At 53.1% G+C, this 19,214-nt stretch overlaps 1 protein-coding gene across 9 annotated transcripts; it reads right to left on the bottom strand.

Moving 5' to 3' along the window:
* Nucleotides 1-1,026: 1,026 nt before the first annotated feature.
* LOC101040859 (zinc transporter ZIP1) lies at nt 1,027-18,677 on the bottom strand. Of its 9 annotated transcripts, none has more exons than XM_074389775.1 (16): nt 18,428-18,677; nt 17,492-17,710; nt 17,185-17,315; nt 9,955-10,056; nt 9,766-9,879; nt 8,746-8,810; nt 8,035-8,103; nt 7,763-7,866; nt 7,636-7,665; nt 7,387-7,466; nt 7,214-7,263; nt 6,836-7,080; nt 6,077-6,483; nt 2,458-2,727; nt 1,799-1,985; nt 1,027-1,670 (listed from the first exon to the last, which is right to left on the bottom strand). In XM_074389775.1, exons 2-16 carry the CDS (start codon nt 17,676-17,678, stop codon nt 1,450-1,452), a joined length of 2,262 nt encoding a protein of 753 aa, XP_074245876.1. In that variant the 5' UTR covers nt 17,679-17,710; nt 18,428-18,677; the 3' UTR covers nt 1,027-1,449. The 9 variants fall into 9 exon arrangements, with proteins under 9 accessions (XP_074245876.1, XP_074245879.1, XP_074245878.1 ...); XM_074389778.1 differs by having other exon boundaries at nt 7,387-7,451; XM_074389777.1 differs by lacking the exon at nt 18,428-18,677 and adding an exon at nt 18,125-18,420.
* Between the last annotated feature and the right edge of the window lie 537 nt (nt 18,678-19,214).

Raw genomic sequence — 19,214 nt, 5'->3', positions numbered from 1 at the left:
GTTTAGGGCACTGAGCATTCCCTTCTGGCCAGAACCAGCAGCTCTCAGTTCTCTTTTTTGAAAATGACAAGAGCTTTGGAAAGAGGAAGAGGAGAGGCCAGGACTGGAGGGTGTGGAATAGAGCATTGGAGGTGGGGGTAAGGTAACCAGGGGGGAACTGCTATTCTCACTATGCTGGGTGGGGGAGAGAGGAGTGTAGAGGCCCAGACTGCTGGTCCAAGGGCTAGCCACCCAATCCAGAAAGAGAAAACCTTCACAACATGCTTGGCACTGAAGGATCTGTTGAATTAAAACTCAAGTGAATGAGTGGTGAAGAGTGGAGAGGGTGAAGTGAATTCATGCATGATGACGGGGTGGGGATGAAGGCTTCCCTGAGACCTAGGAGCACTTCAGACCTGTGGGCTCAGCCAGCAATCACCTCCTCACCCCAACTCACTGCCAGGCCTGGGGTTGAGGAAGAACTTGTCTGACCACTTAAAGTCTCCATCCTCAGAGCTGCAGCAGGGCCCTGGACAGACAGGAGGACTCATGAAGTGATTTCCTGCTGCCAAGGAAGGGTACATCCATGCTGGGTACAAATTCCAAGGCTGTAGGGCCCTTCCACAAAGCACAGTGGTGCTAAGAAGATGCAAAAAAGCTAAGAGATAAAAAGACACGTCGGGTGCGGTGGCTCACGCCTGTAATCCCAGCACTTTGGGAGGCCGAGGCCGAGGCGGGTGGATCACGAGGTCAAGAGATCGAGACTATCCTGGTCAACATGGTGAAACCCCGTCTCTACCAAAAATACAAAAATTAGCTGGGCATGGTGGCGCGTGCCTGTAGTCCTAGCTACTCGGGAGGCTGAGGTAGGAGAATTGCTTGAACTCAGGAGGTCGAAGTTGCAGTAAGCCGAGATCGTGACATTGCACTCCAGCCTAGGTAACAAGAGCAAAACTCTGTCTCAAAAAAAAAAAAAAAAAGACCCATGGCCCAAGAACTCCCTAGATTCCCAGCCATGCCCCAAATCATAACCAACCACACCAAGGGTTTGATATGATTTTTTTATTAACATATAATAATATATTTAATAAAAAATAGTATCCACTCTGGCTCTCTCCTCCACTGCAAGGGGGAGAGTGGTGAGGAGGGGCTGGCACTGCCCACCCCTAGGCATCCGGACAAGCCCGGCCTCCAGGGCTCCCCTCTACCCCCTGCTTTCCAACAGGCTCTGACCTCCAGACAGACGGTTCAAAGTTACAAGTGCTTTAGGCCCTCCCTTGAATTCCCCCAGGCCCACCCCTTGCACAAAATTCAGGGGCCACCTGGACAAACCCCTTGGTTTTTCTCATTCTTGGGATCCTTCATTCACGCTAGAAAGAGGATCTGGGAGTCTCTACTGGCCAGGGAGATGGGAGGAAAGGAACGGTAGTAGGGGATGGGGCCACGAACAAGGACGATGATGAGGTCCCCTCACTGGAGCCGGTCACTGCGGAATGAATCCTCCACAGCAGGATCGGGCAGCAGGGCACAGGGGTCACTCAGCATGTTTAGCCCTTCCAGGCCCAGTGGCTCCATGCGCAGCTCATCTTCTAGCCCTAGCCCTAGCTCCAAGCCAGCTGCTGACACCTCAAAGCCAGGCACTCCGGCCAGGGCTGCTGCAATCTCCTTAGAAAAACCTGGAGAGGAGTCCCCTGTGGGTAGAAGAGACAGGTGAGGATCTCATGCCCTGTAAACTTTTCTAAGACCCCTCAATCTCCTGCTCATCAGTGAACATGTCATTTCCTCCTTCCATTTCCCATCACCACCCACACCCCCTCACCTGCGAGGATGACGTTAGGCCCTGAGCCATGGCGGGAACAGTGGGTCAAGTTCTGGTGGTTGAGGGTGTGGGGATCCTGGGGGCCACCCATTGGCCCCTCACCCCCAAAAAATCCAGGCCCTTCAGAAAAGCCAGGGGGATCCAGCACCAGGCTGGTTGATGGACTCTCCATGCTGAACTGCTCCAGCTATGGACACACAGACAAATCTTGAGGAAGTAGGGTTTAGAACTGGTATTCCTGCCTAGCCCTGCTGACATACTCCCTTTGCCCAGCAACCTTCAACCACCCCAGGAACAGAGGCAATGACAGAGGGAGGTGGCAGCAAGCAGAGCGACAGAAGCGAGCACGGGGCCCGAAGTAAGTATGGGCACCGTACCTGCTGGGCCAGAGCATGTGCATGCCAGGAAGAGAACGGGTCAAGGCAGAAGTCATCAAAGAGCAAGCTGAGCAGAAATAGAGGGGCGGGAGTAGGGTCAAACGCAGGAAGAGAGGAGGCCAAAGCTGGCAGTGCTATGATACCCTGGGGGAGAGGAGATCTCCCTACCACCCACCTCGCCCAGATCTCCCCATTCACAGTGCACCAGAGATGCCATTCAGGCCCCAATGACCCACCCTGCCCCCCTCTCCCTGCTTTTGAGTGAGGAGCCTGAGTACTCACATTCCCCAGGTTGAAGTCACTCACTGGCCGGTGGTAAGACAGTTGCCCGTGCCCACTGGGCCCAGGTGGGTACAGCATCCCATAATGAGACTGCCTGCCTGGGGGCTGCCCACCTGACGACTGCACTGAGCAAGACTGAGAAGGCAGCCCTGGCTGCTGTAGAGACTTTGGGGTGTGTGGCTGGATAGGCAGAACCAGATTTGGGGGGCTGTATGGATATGGGGGCAACCGCTGGTCAGCGGGCAGTTTACTGGTATCCAGGGGGACGCCCTGAAAAGAAGTAAAAAGAGGGAAGCTTACCCCTTGGTGTATACTCCAAGAACTCTTAGTCGGGGCTTCTCACCCTCTTTAGCTACAACCATTCTCAAAGGAAACGTGACAACATTCTACATTCTCATGGGCATCGCCAGGGTTGAGTGCAGGTTGAGTGCAGTTACTCAAAATGTGTATCAGTCAGCCAGGTGCAGTCACTTATGCCTGTAATCCCAACACTTTGAGAGGCCCGACGTGGGTAGATCACTTGAAGTCAGGAGTTTGAGACCAGCCTGGCCAACATGGAGAAATCCTGTCTCTACTAAAAATACAAAAATTATGCCAGACACAGTGGCCCACACCTGTAATCCCAGCACTGTGGGAGGCCAAGGTGGGTGGATCACAAGATTGGGAGTTTGAGACCAGCCTGGTCAACACAGTGAAACCCCGTCTGTACTAAAAATACAAAAATTAGACCGCCGGGCACGGTGGCTCAAGCCTGTAATCCCAGCACTTTGGGAGGCCGAGGCGGGTGGATCACGAGGTCAAGAGATCGAGACCATCCTGGTCAACATGGTGAAACCCCGTCTCTACTAAAGGTGCAAAAAATTAGCTGGGCATGGTGGCGCGTGCCTGTAATCCCAGCTACTCCGGAGGCTGAGGCAGGAGAATTGCCTGAACCCAGGAGGTGGAGGTTGCGGTGAGCCGAGATCGCGCCATTGCACTCCAGCCTGGGTAACAAGAGCGAAACTCCGCCTCAAAAAAAAAAAAAAAAAAAAAATTAGCCAGGCATTGTAGCGTTTGCCTATAATCCCAGCTACTCAGGAGGGTGTGGCAGGAGAATCTCTTGAACCCAGGAAGCAGAGGTTGCAATGAGCTGAGATCGAACCACTGCACACCAGCCTGAGCAGCAAAGCGAGACTCCATCCCTCCCCACAAAAATACAAAAATTAGCCAGGCATGGTAGTGAGCACCTGTAGTCCCAGCTACTTGGGAGGCTGAGACAGAACTGTTTGAACCCAGGAGGTGGAGATTGCAGTGAGTTGAGATTGTACAGCTTAGGCGACAGAGCGAGAATCCGACTCAAAAAAACTAAAAAAATGCAATGCATATCAGAATGAAAGTGACACAGTGAGGCTAACACAGGGGTAATTTTAAATCTACTCCAGGCCAGGCACAGTGGCTCACGCCTGTAATCCCAGCACTTCGGGAGGCCGAGGTGGGTGGGAAGTGGGTGGATCACTTGAACCTGGGAGGTGGAGGTTGCAGTGAGCTGAGATCATGCCACAGCACTCCAGCCTGCGTGACTGAGTGAGATGCCTACTCAAAAAATAAATAAATCTACTTCAGAAGTAAACTGTTCTCTTTTTTTGAGACAGGGCCTCACTCTGTTGCCCAGGCTGAAGTGCAGTGGTGCAGTCACAGTTGGAACTATAGCCTCAACCTTCCTGGCTCAAGAGATCCTCCCATCTTAGCCACCCCAGTAGACAGGACTACAGTGTGCACTACTGTACCTGGCTAATTTTTTAAATTTGTTGTAGATATTGGGTCTCACCAGATTGCCTAGGCTAGTTTCAAACTAGCAATCCTCCCGCCTTGGCCTCCCAAAGTGCCGGGATTATAGGCATGAGTCACTCCACCCAGCCTTACCAGCAAACCATTCTTAAACCCTGGAATGGAACTATTTATTGTTAGTAATCAAGTGACTGAGGTTGAGAACTGCTGTTCTATAACCTTGAAGAGGCCAGAGGGAGTGGGAGAAGGAGGAAGGAAAAGAAGAAAGACAGGGAGGGAAGTCAAGCTCACTCCACACTCTTGAGAACAGAGCCCTTGCTAGCCTGGCCTGTCTTTCCTACAAAAGTGGGGAACTGAGTAAAGATGGAACACAGAACACACATTCCAGGAACAGCAATGGAGGAGGAAAAAGTTGGGCAAAGGAGACGGAAAAGAACATTTGGATGAAAGAAAAGAGGAGTAGAGATAGTAAATAAGAAGAAAAGGACAGGAAGGGAAACAAGGGCTAAGAATTTCATCACTGAGGAAAAAGCTCAAACTAAGGGGTTTGAGTTCTAGTCTCAACTCTTCCTAACTCAGCGTGTAAACTTGGAAAAGTCACTTTCTCTCTTGGTCTCACTTTCCTCACCATAAAGTGAAGGGAAGGTTGGGTGCGATGGCTCAAATGCCTGTAATCCCAGCACTTTGGGAGGCTGAGGCGGGCAGATCACGAGGTCAGGAGTTCAAAATCAGCTTGGCCAACACAGTGAAACCCTGTCTCTAATAAAAATACAAATTTAGGGAGGCCGGGCGCGGTGGCTCAAGCCTGTAATCCCAGCACTTTGGGAGGCCGAGGCGGGTGGATCACGAGGTCGAGAGATCGAGACCATCCTGGTCAACATGGTGAAACCCCGTCTCTATTAAAAATACAAAAAATTAGCTGGGCATGGTGGCGCGTGCCTGTAATCCCAGCTACTCCGGAGGCTGAGGCAGGAGAATTGCCTGAACCCAGGAGGCGGAGGTTGCGGTGAGCCGAGATGGCGCCATTGCACTCCAGCCTGGGTAACAAGAGCGAAACTCCGTCTCAAAAAAAAAAAAAAAATACAAATTTAGGACCAGGCACCGTGGCACAAGCCTGTAATCTCAGTACTTTGGGAGGCCGAGGCAGGCGGATCACAAGCTCAGGAGATCGAGACCATCCTGGCCAACATGGTAGTGAAACCCCATCTCTATAAAAACAAAACAAAACAAAACAAAACATCAAATTTAGCCCGGCGTGGTGGCGTGCATCTATAATCCCAGTTACTTAGGAGGCTGAGGTAGGAGAATCGCTTGAACCCCGGAGGCAGAGGTTGCGGTGTGCTGAGATTGCGCCACAGTACTTTAGTCTGGGCGACAGAGCAAGACTCTGTCTCAAAAAAAAAAAAAAAAAAAAAAAAAGACGTGCAAAGGATAGGAACAGAGGAGGTAAATAAAAGGAAAAGGTAAGATACTATTTGTCAAGCATATACATGGGCTAGGTGTGGTGCTAAGTATTTTATGTATGTTATTTCATTTGATCCTTACAAACCATCCTTGTTTTAGAAATGAAGATACTGAGGCTTACAGAAATTAAATAACTTGTCCAAGTGACTGCTAGTAAGAGGTGGGGCCAGGATTTAAAACAAAAAAGCTTAACCACAGGGTTTGAGTTTGCACTGTGAAGCAAGAGGAGACAAGATGGATAAAAGATGGGGCAGGTGGAGAACAGAGAAATGGAAGGGGATGGGTGTAGAGTAGGTATTTGAGGAAAGGAGGGTGGGAGGGAAACAACATGGCAGGAAAAGAGAAAAGGGAAGGGAGACAGACGTGCAGGGAAGGCAGCCACGCATACCTGAGTGATGGAAGACAAGGTGGGTGACACTGTTGGCGAAAACTGTTTGGGCAGCTGCTGTTGGGACCTTCTGGCGTCGGCTGGGCCCGCGGGCAAACTCAGGGGGCTGAGGGGCACACGGCGGTGGCGGGGGGAGGCCCCAGGGGTAGAAGCAGGGTAAGAGGGGGCACCCAGAACAGGAGATGAAGTGGAAGAGGAGGAAGAGGAGGAGGAGAGAGCCGGGGCACTGAGTGAGGGGTGGCCCAAGGAGGTGGTGGGCAGTGCATGCCGGGCCAAGGAGGAGGCAGGCAGAGAAGGGTGGCTGTGGGAGCCCTGGAGCTGGGGCTGAGGACTGCTCAGGGAAGCCTGGAGGTTGGGATTGCTTAGGGAGGACTGCAGGGATGGGTGGCTGAGAGGTGAATGAAGTCCTGCAGGCACAGACAAAAAACCAGAGATGCCAACATTACTTATGGGAACTGGGCCCCTTTCCGCCCAGAATGTGTGGCAGTGACCAGACTATGAAAGTGGCAACACAATATTCTCCCTACTCTATCCCTGACAGCACTGCCCATCTGGGGGCTGCCCTTCCTCTTCTTTCTAGGAAACACCACACCTACCAGTTATCACTGGCTAAGAACTGCCATGAGGGAATCCTGGGGTGCAGAGGTGACAGGCCGGTGTGGGTGGTCACAACAGGATCTCAGATGATCAAGCCTCCCTCCCCTTCATCCCTCCAGCCAGGCAGCACCCAGTGGGCACGTGGCCAGGACAGCCACTCACCTGGTACATCATAGCTTGGGCCCAGGCCCATGCCCCCGCTGATACCCAGGTGAGTCATGGTGTGGGTCAAATTGGAGGTACTGTTGCCCCCACTCAGGCTAGGGTAGGCTGTCTCTTCAGGGTCCAGGGGGGTGGGCAGTGGTGAGGGAAAGTGCAGGTTGGTGAGGTCAGGTAGGGAGCCCCCCGTGTTCATGGCAGGTGGGAGGACAGGCACGTTGGCAGGCTGGTCAGGAGATGGAAAGATGCTAGGGGAAGGAGAGAAAAAGAAAGATGTAAATAGGAGGGGGATACAGTGATCAGGGAAGAGCAGAGATCAGTCTTCTACATCTTCCTGTACTTCCATCCCCTACCTCTCAGCCAACCTCAGGGAGTACTTACTTAATTCCAGGGACTTCACAGGACCGAGGTCGGGAGGAGGATGAGGACAGCTGAGAAGAGAAGGGAGAATGTGGAAAATGAGGACAGTGCTCAGTGGAAAACCCTGGAAGGCCTGCCCCATGGCAAGGGATAGCGGAGAGATGAGTGGGTGACACCCAGTGGCCTCCGCCTACCTTCTTAGCATCCCATGGCTTCAGCGAATGCTTGTCATCTAGCAAATTCTCCTCAATAGCAGGTACTTGAAAGAGAAAGACTGGTGATGGGAGAGTTGGAGACAGAGCCAACTCTTACTCTCCAAGTAAGGCAGGAAAGGAAGCAGAAGCAGGTGGGATGGAGTCCTGCTCCCTGAATCCGCACACAATCCCAACACCAGCCCAGAAATTCTTTGGCATTCAGTACCCACAGCAGTGAGGAACACATACCTTTGGAATCCATTTCACCATCCAGAATACCTGCAAGGGAGACAGTGGCATTGGCTGCAGTGCTCACTTGCCTACCTGCTTTAAATAGCTTCACTGTTACTCCCAACCCTGGGACAGGGCCACTTACCCCCACGGCGGCTGGGCAGGATGCTGGGAGTTGTGGAGCCTGGGTAGGTATCCTGGGGACTGGGGTTCATCACACTTGTGTGAAGGGCAGAGTCAGAGCTCGTCCTGTGTGGGGAGCAGTGAGCTGGCACCAGTGACAGTCTTCCTATTCCCTAAGCCCTGCCCAGCAAGGGAAAACACTAGCTGGGCTGGAACAGGGTGGGGGTGAGGGAGTAGGGCCCCAGGAACTACCGATAAGAGGAGATGTGGCCTAAATAAGGCAAAGGCCATCACCTGTTAAGTGCAGATGGTAGTCGAAACAACTGCCCCTTCTCTGCAGGGAAATTGCCCCAGGGCATCGTCCTGGGGTGGAAAAACAAAGTCATGAGGAATAAGGCTGGCAAGGGGCAAGAACGTGGGCATAGCAGTTGGAAAATGTGGGGCAGCCAAGGTGGAAGTGAAGATGGCTGGGCCCCCAGATCATCCCCTTTTCTTTCTGGTTCTTCTCGTGTCTATGACTGACCCCTCACCCAGTCAATCTAAGAGATCTGGAAACTTCTCAACTTTTCTCTGTCAGGACAAGCTAAACGGGAATCTTGCAGCCCAGCAGCTCTTCTGGGTATGAGCATTGAGGGTAAGATAGACAAGGGGAGGGTTTCAGAAATCTAAAAGTGCCAGGGCACTGCATCTTGCACCCATCCCTGACAGAAGGTTGCCATTTTCACCTGCCCCTCTGTCATTCTCCCTTCCCCCTTACACACACACCCCAGCCTGGCTACGGTTCCCATTGGTTCTGCTCTGGCTGGACTGGGAGGCTTGACCACTCGTGTCAACATGGCCAAGGCTGGACTCTGACCCACCTACTCCACCTGCCTCCTCCTCTCTCAGCTCTGCCGTTATAGCAAGAGGTACTGTTGAAACCTTAGCCCCAACCCAGAAGGGGCAGCTCCCTCCAAAAACACGTCAGTGAGTAGGCAGGAGCTTCTGCCCACCCTGGGCACTTACCTTCGCCAGCTAGACTCTGGGGGAGGAGATAAGTAGGCAGGACTGTAGGGAGAGCTGTCAATGTGAACAGCACCAGTTAAGGGCAAAAGTAGAGAGGCTAGATGAGAGAACAATGGAGGCAGCAGAGTAAGGTGCTTCAAAGAAACACATACCTTTCTCCTCTTCTATAAGGGACAACAAGAGGAAGAACAATAAAGAATGAAAGAGAAAAAGGCAATCAGGTCTAAAGGGGCTGAAAAAATACAAGAGAATGTCTGGGCAGGACTTGGAGCAGACAGGTATGCAGGTCTCTGAGACTGAAAGCTCAGAACAGAAATGTGAGGAGAAGGGACCCAATCTCCTTTAGCAGGAGACAAGGAAGCCTTGCCTCTGGCAGCAAAGAGCAAGCTGACGTGAGGACAGCCAGAGCCAGCTGGAGAGAGGGGACACAGCCTCAGCAGCAGAAACTCCTTATCACAGGTGCAGGTGCAGGCGGACGCAGGGGCTCTGGTAACTGTTCAGGGAAGCTGGGTAAAGAAGAGCTCCAGGAGGCCGGCCGCGGTGGCTCAAGCCTGTAATCCCAGCACTTTGGGAAGCTGAGGCGGGCGGATCACGAGGTCAAGAGATGGAGACCATCCAGGCCAACATGGTGAAACCCCATCTCTACTAAAAAATACAAAAAATTAGCTGGGCATGGTGGCACGCACCTGTAGTTCCAGCTACTGGGGAGGCTGAGGCAGAATTGCTTGAACCCGGGAGGCAGAGGTTGCAGTGAGCCAAGATCGCGCCACTGCACTCCAGCCTGGTGCCTGGTGACAGAGTGAAACTCTGTCTCAAAAAAAAAAAAAATTATTATTATCATTTTTTTAAAGATCAGTTGACAGAGGAAAAGAAGCCAGGTTAAAACAAACAAACAAACAAAAAAGAAGAGCTCCAGGAGAAAGATGGACTGCACAACACTTCAGGTCCTTCCTATGAGTCCCTGAGGAACTCTATCCCACCACCTTTCATATACCCACAAACCCCAGTAAAGGATATGTGGCGGGGGTATCGGCGAAGTGGGGACACCATTCTTCGGGGATCTCGCTGCACCCGTTCCACCAGTCCATGGTGCCGAGTGCTCCGAGACGAATCCAAAGGTGAGTGGAGGGGGCTCTGCCAAAAAAGACAGAAATCAGCAGAGGAAGCAGCCTAAGAACCTCCACTCCTCCCTGGCTGGTGTCTACTCACCTGGAACTCGGCCAGGCCAGACTCAATCTGGTTAACATTAGGCAGAGATCCACCATAATGAGAGCTCCTTGTGTATGCCAGTCGCAGTTTTTGTGCCTGTAACTGAGACATGGGGAACAGGTGGGAATGTAAGGAAGGTCCTGGGCACTATTTCCTTCAGCCATCCTTCCCATCTCTGTCACCAGGATATGCTGCTGCTGCCACTGCTTTTTTTTAAAATATTTGGACCAGGCACAGAAGCTCACATCTGTAATCCCAGCACTTTGGGAGGCAGAGGTGGGAGGATCACTTGAGCCCAGCTATTAGACACTAGACTGGGCAACACAGAATCCATTGCTACAAGAAGATCACCTGAGCCCAGGAGGTAGAGGCTGCAGTGAGCCATGTTTATGTCACTGTGGTCCAGCCTGAATGACAGAGTGAGATCCTATCTCCAAAAAAAAAAAAAAAAAAGTAAATAAAAATAATGAAATAATCTGCCAGACAGGTGGATCACCTGAGATCAGAAGTTTGAGACCAGCCTGACCAACATGGAAAAACCCTGTCTCTAACAAAAATACAAAATTAGCCAGGCTTGGTGGTGCATGCCTATAATCCCAGTTACTTGGGAGGCCGAGGCAGGAGAATTGCTTGAACCTGGGAGGCGGAGGTTGCGGTGAGCCGAGATCACTCCATTGCACTCCAGCCTGTGCAACAAGAGCGAAACTCAGTCTCAAAAAAAAAAAAAAAAAAAAAAAGAGGAAATAATCTGCCAGAAAAAAGGCCAGTGTTGGAGTTTGAAAGGTCCCCTGAGATCTGGTGCAAATAACCCACCAGAGCCCATCTGCAAACTGCCCTCATCGATGATATCACTACTGCTTGATATCACCCTGCCAGGCAGAGCCAGATATTCTGCTGCTCGGGGCCTGTCTCATTTGGCATCAGTCTAAGCAGAGTCCCTGAGGTGGCTGCCAGGAGCCCCCGGGCTACTCACAAGGGGGAGTGCCTATTCGAAACCTCTGCTTTCTTTTCAGACGCATCCAGGACTAATTCAGAGATTAAGAGGAAGGCCGCAGGTGGATGTCACAGAGCCATTACTGCCAGACTCATTCCTTCCCACTCTGGAGAGCAGAGGTTTCCCGGCTCTGCCACTTGCCCAGCCTCAGGAAGGTCACACAAAGCCTGCACCTCCCAAACTAGAACATTCAAGGAATGACAGCTCTCCTAGCTGGAAAACAGCAATAAAACCAAGGGGCATTCTTCCATTGAATCCTAAGGCTCCTGATTTGGCAGGGAAGCCTGGAGAAGGAGGGTGGGAGAGAGAGCAGTAGCTCACTCCAGCATGGGCCAGAGCCATCTTCCTGGTCTCACCCTCACTCTGGGGGAGATATGTCTGGCATAGATGTAAGACAGCCCGGCATGAGTTTAGTCTCTGTACAGATGTCCTATCTCTGTGAGAGGCAAGCATCTATTTCCAAGGCTCAGGCCCTGCCACCAGTCAAATCAACAGGCACAGGGCAAGGCCATGGGGAGGGCAGCTGAGAGGGGGAAGTTCTAAGAGCTTTCAGGGTCACACTCTTACACAGAAACCAACATTAGAACTGACTTCTGTCCCAGGAGGTCAGCCTCGTGAGTTTAGTGGGTACTGCGCTGACCTCTGGGCGCACTTTAAGACCACTTATAACCTCTGGGCCCACTTTAAGACCACTAATAACATATGTGGCAACCCCTGTCTCTCAGTGGTGTAGCCCCCAGTGGCCATATCTATCTCAAATGAGCCCTCCCACCTGGCCAGATAACAGGCTGAGTCCCTAATCTCTTGTCCCTAGCTCTAGACTTTTGGGTCCCCGGCCATGTATGCCCGACTAGACTTTTCTGTGTAGATGAGAAATTAACCAGCAGGAGCAAGGTGGGTAGAAGTGGCCTTTTAAGAGATCAAGGCACTGTAAAGAGAAGCCCCAGCTTTGAGTTTCACACAGCCTTTCTTTGCACATATGAGCCCTAAGATCCCACCATGCCTCTGCTAGAATCACAGTCCCCAGGGCAGGGCCTCATGCTATCAAGATCAGCCTCCCTCCCATCTTCCTGTCTCTGTCCTCAACATGATGAAAAGCTCCTAAAGGGGAGCAGTCTACAGTTAAATATTAATCCTCACTGTGGTTACAGTGGGTTATGCACATGCATGCATGTAAGGGTGCACATGCCTGCACAGACACCCCCTAGATTTGCCACTCCATCCAACTTCTGACTCTCACAAACTAGGGCACATGGTCCCAAGAGACTCAAAGGGGAAAGAACAACAACAAAAGACTAACAGTCAAGGGAGATACACACAAAAATACAACCAGAGTCACAATCATAGATGAAACACAGTCAGACCAGCAGAAAAAGGCTGGCGATGTAATAATGTTTCACCATCAACCCTTAAATTCCTTCTAGCTCTCGGCCATGAGGAATCACTGCAACATCCTCACCTACTGTTTTTTAGAAGAATGTGTCCTTAAATTAAGACAGCATACCACATAGGCAGACTCTCACCCTTGGCTCCCTCTGACATCCAGCCTTGGGAAGCAAGAAACCAAGGCCAGGGGGGCTTCAGAGGCAGACTGACAGAGGCCTGAAAGTTCTTTCAAGAACTTCCTAGGAATGAATATTCCCTACAAATAGAAGACCCTCCAAGACACCCTACACACTGACCCATAAAACAGCCATCTCCCTAGAAAGCTCAGCAAACCACAGAGTGCCACACAACTTACGGTCGAACGGTTACCAGTTTTATAAAGGATTCAAAACCCTACCTCTCCTCCAAGGATGCCAGGCAAAACACCAAGCAATGGACCTCACCTTCATTCACGTCAGGAAACCACAGGAAGTATTTGAAAAAGGAAGCAAAAGGACGGGACGCTGGAGGGGACTTCCTGCCCCACTATACACAGCCCCTCTCGTTCAAACCACTCAAAGGGTCGTCTCCCGGGGGCACAAAGCGCGAAAAGTAGCACAATAGGGCAGAGGGACCAGTTTGGAGGAGATCACAAACTCAGAGGAGCCAGATTAGAGACAAGCAGTCCTCCTCCCAGGCCATACCCCAATAGCAGGCATGCTTCAGTGGCGTCCTCGATGGGACTCCGTCAGGGATGCACAGGGACCACTCACCTCCTACCTCCGCCGGGCTTCAGGCGACCATCTCCCCTCTCCGCCCACCTCCGCCTCCCCTACTCGGCCCCCAGTCTTCTCTACGCTCCCAACCTCTCCGGAGTTTCGGTCTCCCCCGGCAAAATCCGTCTTCCGGCCCCTCGGCCTTCGCCCGCGGCCCCTGCCCCGTTCCGCCTACTCGGCTGCGGCGCCCGCCCCCGCCCCGCCTCTCCGGTCTCTGCTCCGTAACTGCTCAGCTCCGTTCGGCACCCCGGCGCGGCCCCTCACCCGGGTGGAGCCGATGTCCATCATCACCTCCTCGAAGGCCGCCGTCTCCTCGGCCTGACGCTGCTTCTGCAGCGCGATCTTCTCACTAAATTTGCGCGGATTGGAAGCCGAGGATGTGGCCGAGCCAGGCCCGTTCGCCCCCGACGTCGCCATCTTCCTCCCCCGTCCCTCCCTGCCACCCTCCCAGTACCAGCCGCGGCCTCCGCCGCGGCTCCGGCCCGGCTCTTCCAGCCGTAGCCACCGCCGCCTCAGCTAGCACCGCGAACCCGGCCCCAGCCTAGCCCTGACCTGTTGCGCGCGGGGGCCGCCGGGAATTGTAGTTTGTTTACGAGACTCCTTCACGTCCCCAGTCACACGGCACCGGGAGGAAACGGACTTCAGTTCCCAGCAGCCCTCCTGACTCCGGGAACTGGGAACTTCGCTCCACCCTCTCGGCTACTCCCTGCGAGAGGCAAGCTGGGAAGAGTAGTTCTAAATTAGTCCTGAGCCTACGAACGCAAAGGGGAGAGGGATTAAGGAGGAGGAAAGGTAGAGGGGAGGGGAGGAGAAGGGAGGGAAGAGGAGGGAAAGGGAAGGGTGGAAAACGGGAGAGAAGTACCAGGACACAAAGGAGGAAACATTTGGTCTTTCAGGAAAGGGCACTATCGGAACCTGAGTGAAAATTAGAACAAAAATCTTACAACAGCTGGTAACATCTGGGACTCAGACCTTCTCTCAGGCTGGCCACATGCCCACCCCTTTCCCAAGAAAAATGAGTCAGATACTGTACAGATGTCTAGAAACATCTTTTATTTGGGAAACAGGTCAGTTAATAAAATAGATTCTAAAGAATATGACCCTATGCACAGCCCTCCCTCCCAAAAAATAACCCTGGGGGTAGGCATTGCCCTTCCCCCTTGGGCTCCTCGAGTATATTTAAAAAAATGTTTTGGCAGCTCAGTGTTTATCATCTGGGCATGGGGCACCATGTCCATGTCCCATGTTCCTAGGGTGCAGCAGCAGTAGGTGGCTGCAGCTTTCCAACCTTCCCCCTACCCCAGCATAGCAAGTATTTCTGCCCCACCCCAGGATCTGGGACCAAAATAAAGAACACGCAGGCCCCCTTCACTGAGGTGCTGGGTAGGGCTCAGTGCCACATTACTGTGCTTTGAGAAAGAGGGAGGGGATGTTTGGCACTTTAAAAATAGAGGAGTAAGCAGGACTGGAGAGGTCAGAGAAAATACCAAAATTGGCAGGGAGAGACCATTTGGCACTAGTCCCCTGGGAGACGGGAAGAGGGAGATAGATATGAGGGTAGGAGCTAAGAAAAGTAGGAGGGTTCCACTCCAAGTGGCAGGGTGTTGAAATGAGCTAGGACCGACAGGACACTGACTCTAAGTTTATGACCCCTCCATACCCCCGTCCCACAGCAGCTGGTGCCCATCTCCAGCCTCCCATGTCAGCCTGTCCTTATGTATAGTGTCCAACCTCTGATTCTAGCAGTCAAGTGTCTTCCCCAATCCTAATGTCCCCTGATCATGTCTCTACCGACTTGACCATCTCTTGTTCCTTGGGACTGGGGCCAGCCTCTTGTCTGCCCACTTCCCTCTCATTAGTCAGATAGCCCCAAAGGCTCTATCTTTAGCTCCCAGAGAACTTTTTGGTCCTCAGTACTTCCCTTCCCCATTCCTTCCTACTCCCCACACACTGGGGGAGGGAAGGGAGAACAGGGGCGCGTGATCATCAATCTCCCCTGCCCCTCTCTTGAAGCCCCCTAGATTTGGATGAAGAGCAGGCCAGTGAGCAGGGCAAAGCCTGCTAGGAGCAGAATGACCTTGAGGATCCTTTGCTCAGAACTGGCCAGCTCCTGGGGCAGGATTTCTAGAAAGGTGATATAGAGAAAGGTGCCAGCCGCCATGCCCTCTAGCACAGACTGGGCCAGCTGGTGCAGAGGTCCTGCCGACTCTGCCAGAGCTGCACCCAGCCCGATGCCCAGAGGTGTCATGCATGAGAAGAGGATCCCACAGCCAGCCACCACCTGTGCCCTAAGGTGGCTCTGCAGCAGCCGGAGGGACAGACTGACAGCCAGGATCCCCTTGTGGAGCAGCAAAGCCAGGCACAGCTCCATGGCCCGAGCCCGGTCTCGCTGCAGCCCTACTGCCAGCCCCTCAAACACAGAGTGGAGGGCCAGGGAGAAGACCAGTACACAGGCACGCAAGGCTGAGGGGGTTGCTGGGGCTCCACTCGCCTGTGGAACCCCTGGCCCATCATGCCAATGCTGCGGCCCACCGTTCACTGTTCCCAGCAGAGCCCTGGTTTCCTCCAGAGGTGGCGGCCCTGACTGCTCCTTGTAAGCCAATGTGATCTGCTCCATCACCAGGACCAGGAAGAAGCCCATGGCCAGGATGAACTCTTGCAGCGGGAACTGGAGCTGTGGGCAGAAGGGGCAGCAAAAAGTTCAGGGAAGAAAGAGTGAGATGCAAAATCTGATGGACACCCAGTTACACAGACTTAGATTCCCATACAGACACAGGGCTACTCGTGGTTACACAAAGATACAGTGAGTTGGTAGCAATGACACAGAATGATACACACACATAGAGTTTGGTGTCACTCACAGTGTTACATGTAGACCAAAGTTTCTCAGCTTTGGAACTATTAACATTTTGGGGCCAGGTGCGGTGGCTCATGCCTATAATCCTAGCACTCTGGGAGGGCCAGGTGGGCAGATTATTGAGGTAAGGAGTTCGAGACCAGCCGGGTCAACATGGTAAAACCCTGTCTCTACTAAAAATATAAAAATTAGCCAGGCGTGGTGGTAGACACCTGTAATCCCAGCTACCCGGGAGGCAGAGGTTGCAGTGAGTCGAGATTGTGCCACTGCACTCCAGCCTCGGAGACAGAATGAGACTGTCTCAAAAAAAAACAACCAACCAACCACATATTAGGCCAGATCATTCTTTGTCATGGGAGCTGTCCTGTGCACTGTAGGTAAACAGGATTTCTGATCTCTACCTACCATATGTCAACAGCAGGCACAATGTTCCCTCCATCCCCCACCCCGTTGTGACAACTAAAAATATCCCCAGACATTACCAAATGTTTCCTGAGGGGCAAAGATACACTCCTAGTTGAGAGTCACTGATGTAGACATACATGAAAACGTCACACATTGGCCTCTCTCTCCAAATACTCTCACACAGAGCCACATATCACAGGACATTCAGGCTTATACACAGTCACACGGAGACACAGGTCACTCAGTCACAGACATACAAAGGGTTACATCCAGTGTTACTTCCTCAGATTTAGGGGAAAAAGAGGAAAGAGCTCAGGATGACTTTCCTGCCCCACTATCCAACGGTCTGTTTGTCCTATAATAATCCAAGTCCTATGCCGAGGCCTTGATCATTCCTCATAGCCATTTCCTCGGGCCAAAGCCTAAAAAGGTCAGCAACACCAGTCCCCAGGGAATCACCTCCTATCCTTTTCAGGCCTACAGAGACCTCTTGTCTCCAGCCCTTTAGGAAAGTGGTGAGAGAGTGAAGATGATTCTCAGAGTGCTTCCTGGTGGCTAGAACTGAGAATCCACAGAGTAAGTCACACACCCGAGAAAAAGTTTCTTACTGTCTCAAAGGGCATGTAGGGGTCACAAAAGGAATGAGGAGGAGGGAGGGAACACATAGAAAAAGAATTATATGCCCTGTAACCAGAATCACAATTCATAGGCCCACATGCCAAAAGCCTTTTCACACAGTCATGGAGTGACACATGAATCGATTTCCACAAACCAACAGTTGTAGAGGTGTGTGATTTCCCTCCTGCATGTCACATGCCCAGGCCAGTGCTCACCGTCACGTGCAAGGCTGCCAGGGCCTCATCTATAGCAGCCAGGTAGTCAGGCAGCAGGTCCAGGAGACAGGTGGCCAAAAAGACGCCCCCCGCAAAACAGCTTACTAAGCTCAGGGCTTTCTGGCGGGAAGCTGGGCAGGGGTGAAGCACAGAGGAGAATGAGCAAACGAATCCCCTCCAGGGCCCACCTCCCCAACCCAAGCAATGGCTACCCTTGCCTTTCCCTCCTCTTTTGGTATCTCCCCCCCAGCCCCAGCCTTCCCTAAGCCAGGCGTCCATGGCAGCATGGGGAAAAGGAGGGACTTACCTGAGGCTTCATGGTTAGCTCCAGGCCTGCGCAGCACACAGATGGGCACCAGGCTGCAGAGAAGGGTGAGCACCAGCAGCAGCACCAGGGCCCCCAACTTCACCTCCAGCCCCACAAGCACTGGAGGCTCTGAAGCTATCGCCTCTGGGCGCCACACCAGGAGTTCGGGCTCTCCCCAGGGCCCCATGGTGCTTCTGGTAGCTCCAGTGACTCTCAGACCTAGGAAGACAGACCAGAGTGAGTGGGGAAAAATCATGCAAGGAAAGACGGGGCAAGGAATGGGGAAGCTCGGTCAGCAGAGGGCAGCTCCCTGGCCCCAGGCACTTTCTGACCTCCCCCAACCCAGAGTGACTCATTCACTCCTGTACCAGGAACAGTCCTCTCTTCTCAGACTTTCTTTCCCAAGTGACTTATTGAGGGTGACCGCAAGGGGGAAACTGAGGCATGAGAAAGGCTGTGTGGATATCTCATCACCCTTCCACCTGGTGCCCCCAGAGAACTAGGAAACTAGGACCCGTCTCCAAACAGGACCTGGAGGAAGGTAGAGGCCAGGCCTCCCAACTCCCGAAAGGAGTGAGCGAAGCCAAAGTGGCTGGGCTGTGGAGAGATGTCACGGGTAGCTTCGTGCACCACCTGGACAGGATGAGCTTGGGTGCTGCGTTCCCCTTTTCCCAGCGCAAAGAGCAAGCGCTTTCAGGCCCTAGGCTGGGACCGAGAGGCAGATGGACAGGGAAGAGGGGCCCTAAGAGTCTGCAGTCCCGGGACGGACTGAGGCGACACCGAGGGCGGTGCCTGTAAGTCCGGGCTCCAGGAGGCGGGGAGCGAGGCCGCCAGCGTCGAGGAAACCAGATGAATATGTGCTGGGATTCATGCTCCCGGGCCCGGGCAGGCCTGGGCAGCCAACCCGGACCCCGCTCCCGGAGAGCCCGCACTCACCTCCCGAGGGTCTCCCTACATGGTCTCCGCGCGCTTCCGGCCTAGAGTCGGGAACTCCCGCCCCCTCCCATCGTTCCCCCCTCCCCCACAGCCGCCGCTTACCCACGCCCGACTGCCAATAGCAGCACCGGGTGGGCGGGGACAGATCGGGAGTGACGTGAGTTAGGAGCAATTAGAGACCGGGAGTGGGAGCGGGCGGAGCAGGCCACGAGAGGAGAGTGAGCGAGAGTGAGGGCGGAGATTTAGGAAGAGGACCTCGGGGCTGCGGCCGGGGGGCGCATCTGTGGAGGTTTGGGGGCCGGAGCGGTGGATTTGATTATATGGGTATTTTTAAAAGAGGGAGACCCCGCATCGTCAAGTCTTCCGACCCACATCTGAGGACATCTTCCTGGCCTTGGGCCAAAGTCTTACCTATTTCTCAGAGGGCTCTGAGAGCCCGGTCAGTGCGTCTTGGCGCCCGAGGAAAAGCATTCCCTTCTTGGGAACAACTTCCTCGCCTGCTTTCCGGCAGCACCCACAACAAAGAAAAAGACAAGGCAGAATTGGAAGTAGGGGAAGAGCAAAGAGAGGGTATGTCTTGAAAATCATCCCTTCTCGGGCCGGGCGCGGTGGCTCAAGCCTGTAATCCCAGCACTTTGGGAGGCCGAGGCGGGTGGATCACGAGGTCGAGAGATCGAGACCATCCTGGTCAACATGGTGAAACCCCGTCTCTACTAAAAATACAAAAAAACTAGCTGGGCATGGTGGCTCGTGCCTGTAATCCCAGCTACTCAGGAGGCTGAGGCAG

The sequence above is a fragment of the Saimiri boliviensis genome, chromosome 19 (genome assembly GCF_048565385.1).
Source record: "Saimiri boliviensis isolate mSaiBol1 chromosome 19, mSaiBol1.pri, whole genome shotgun sequence".
NCBI lineage: Eukaryota > Metazoa > Chordata > Mammalia > Primates > Cebidae > Saimiri > Saimiri boliviensis.
The sequence above is the reverse complement of the archived record's forward strand: the minus strand, read 5'-3'. Positions and strand labels throughout refer to the sequence as shown.

Coding starts and splice junctions, on each gene's coding strand:
- LOC101040859 (XM_074389775.1), bottom strand. CDS start 17,678: ATGGGGCCCTGGGGAGAGCCCGAACTCCTGGTGTGGCGCCCAGAGGCG. Junction 7,666..7,762: donor CCTGCCCAGCCGCCGTGGGG/GTAAGTGGCCCT, acceptor TCTCCCTTGCAG/GTATTCTGGATGGTGAAATG. Junction 6,484..6,835: donor CCCAAGCTATGATGTACCAG/GTGAGTGGCTGT, acceptor CTGTGCCTGCAG/GACTTCATTCACCTCTCAGC.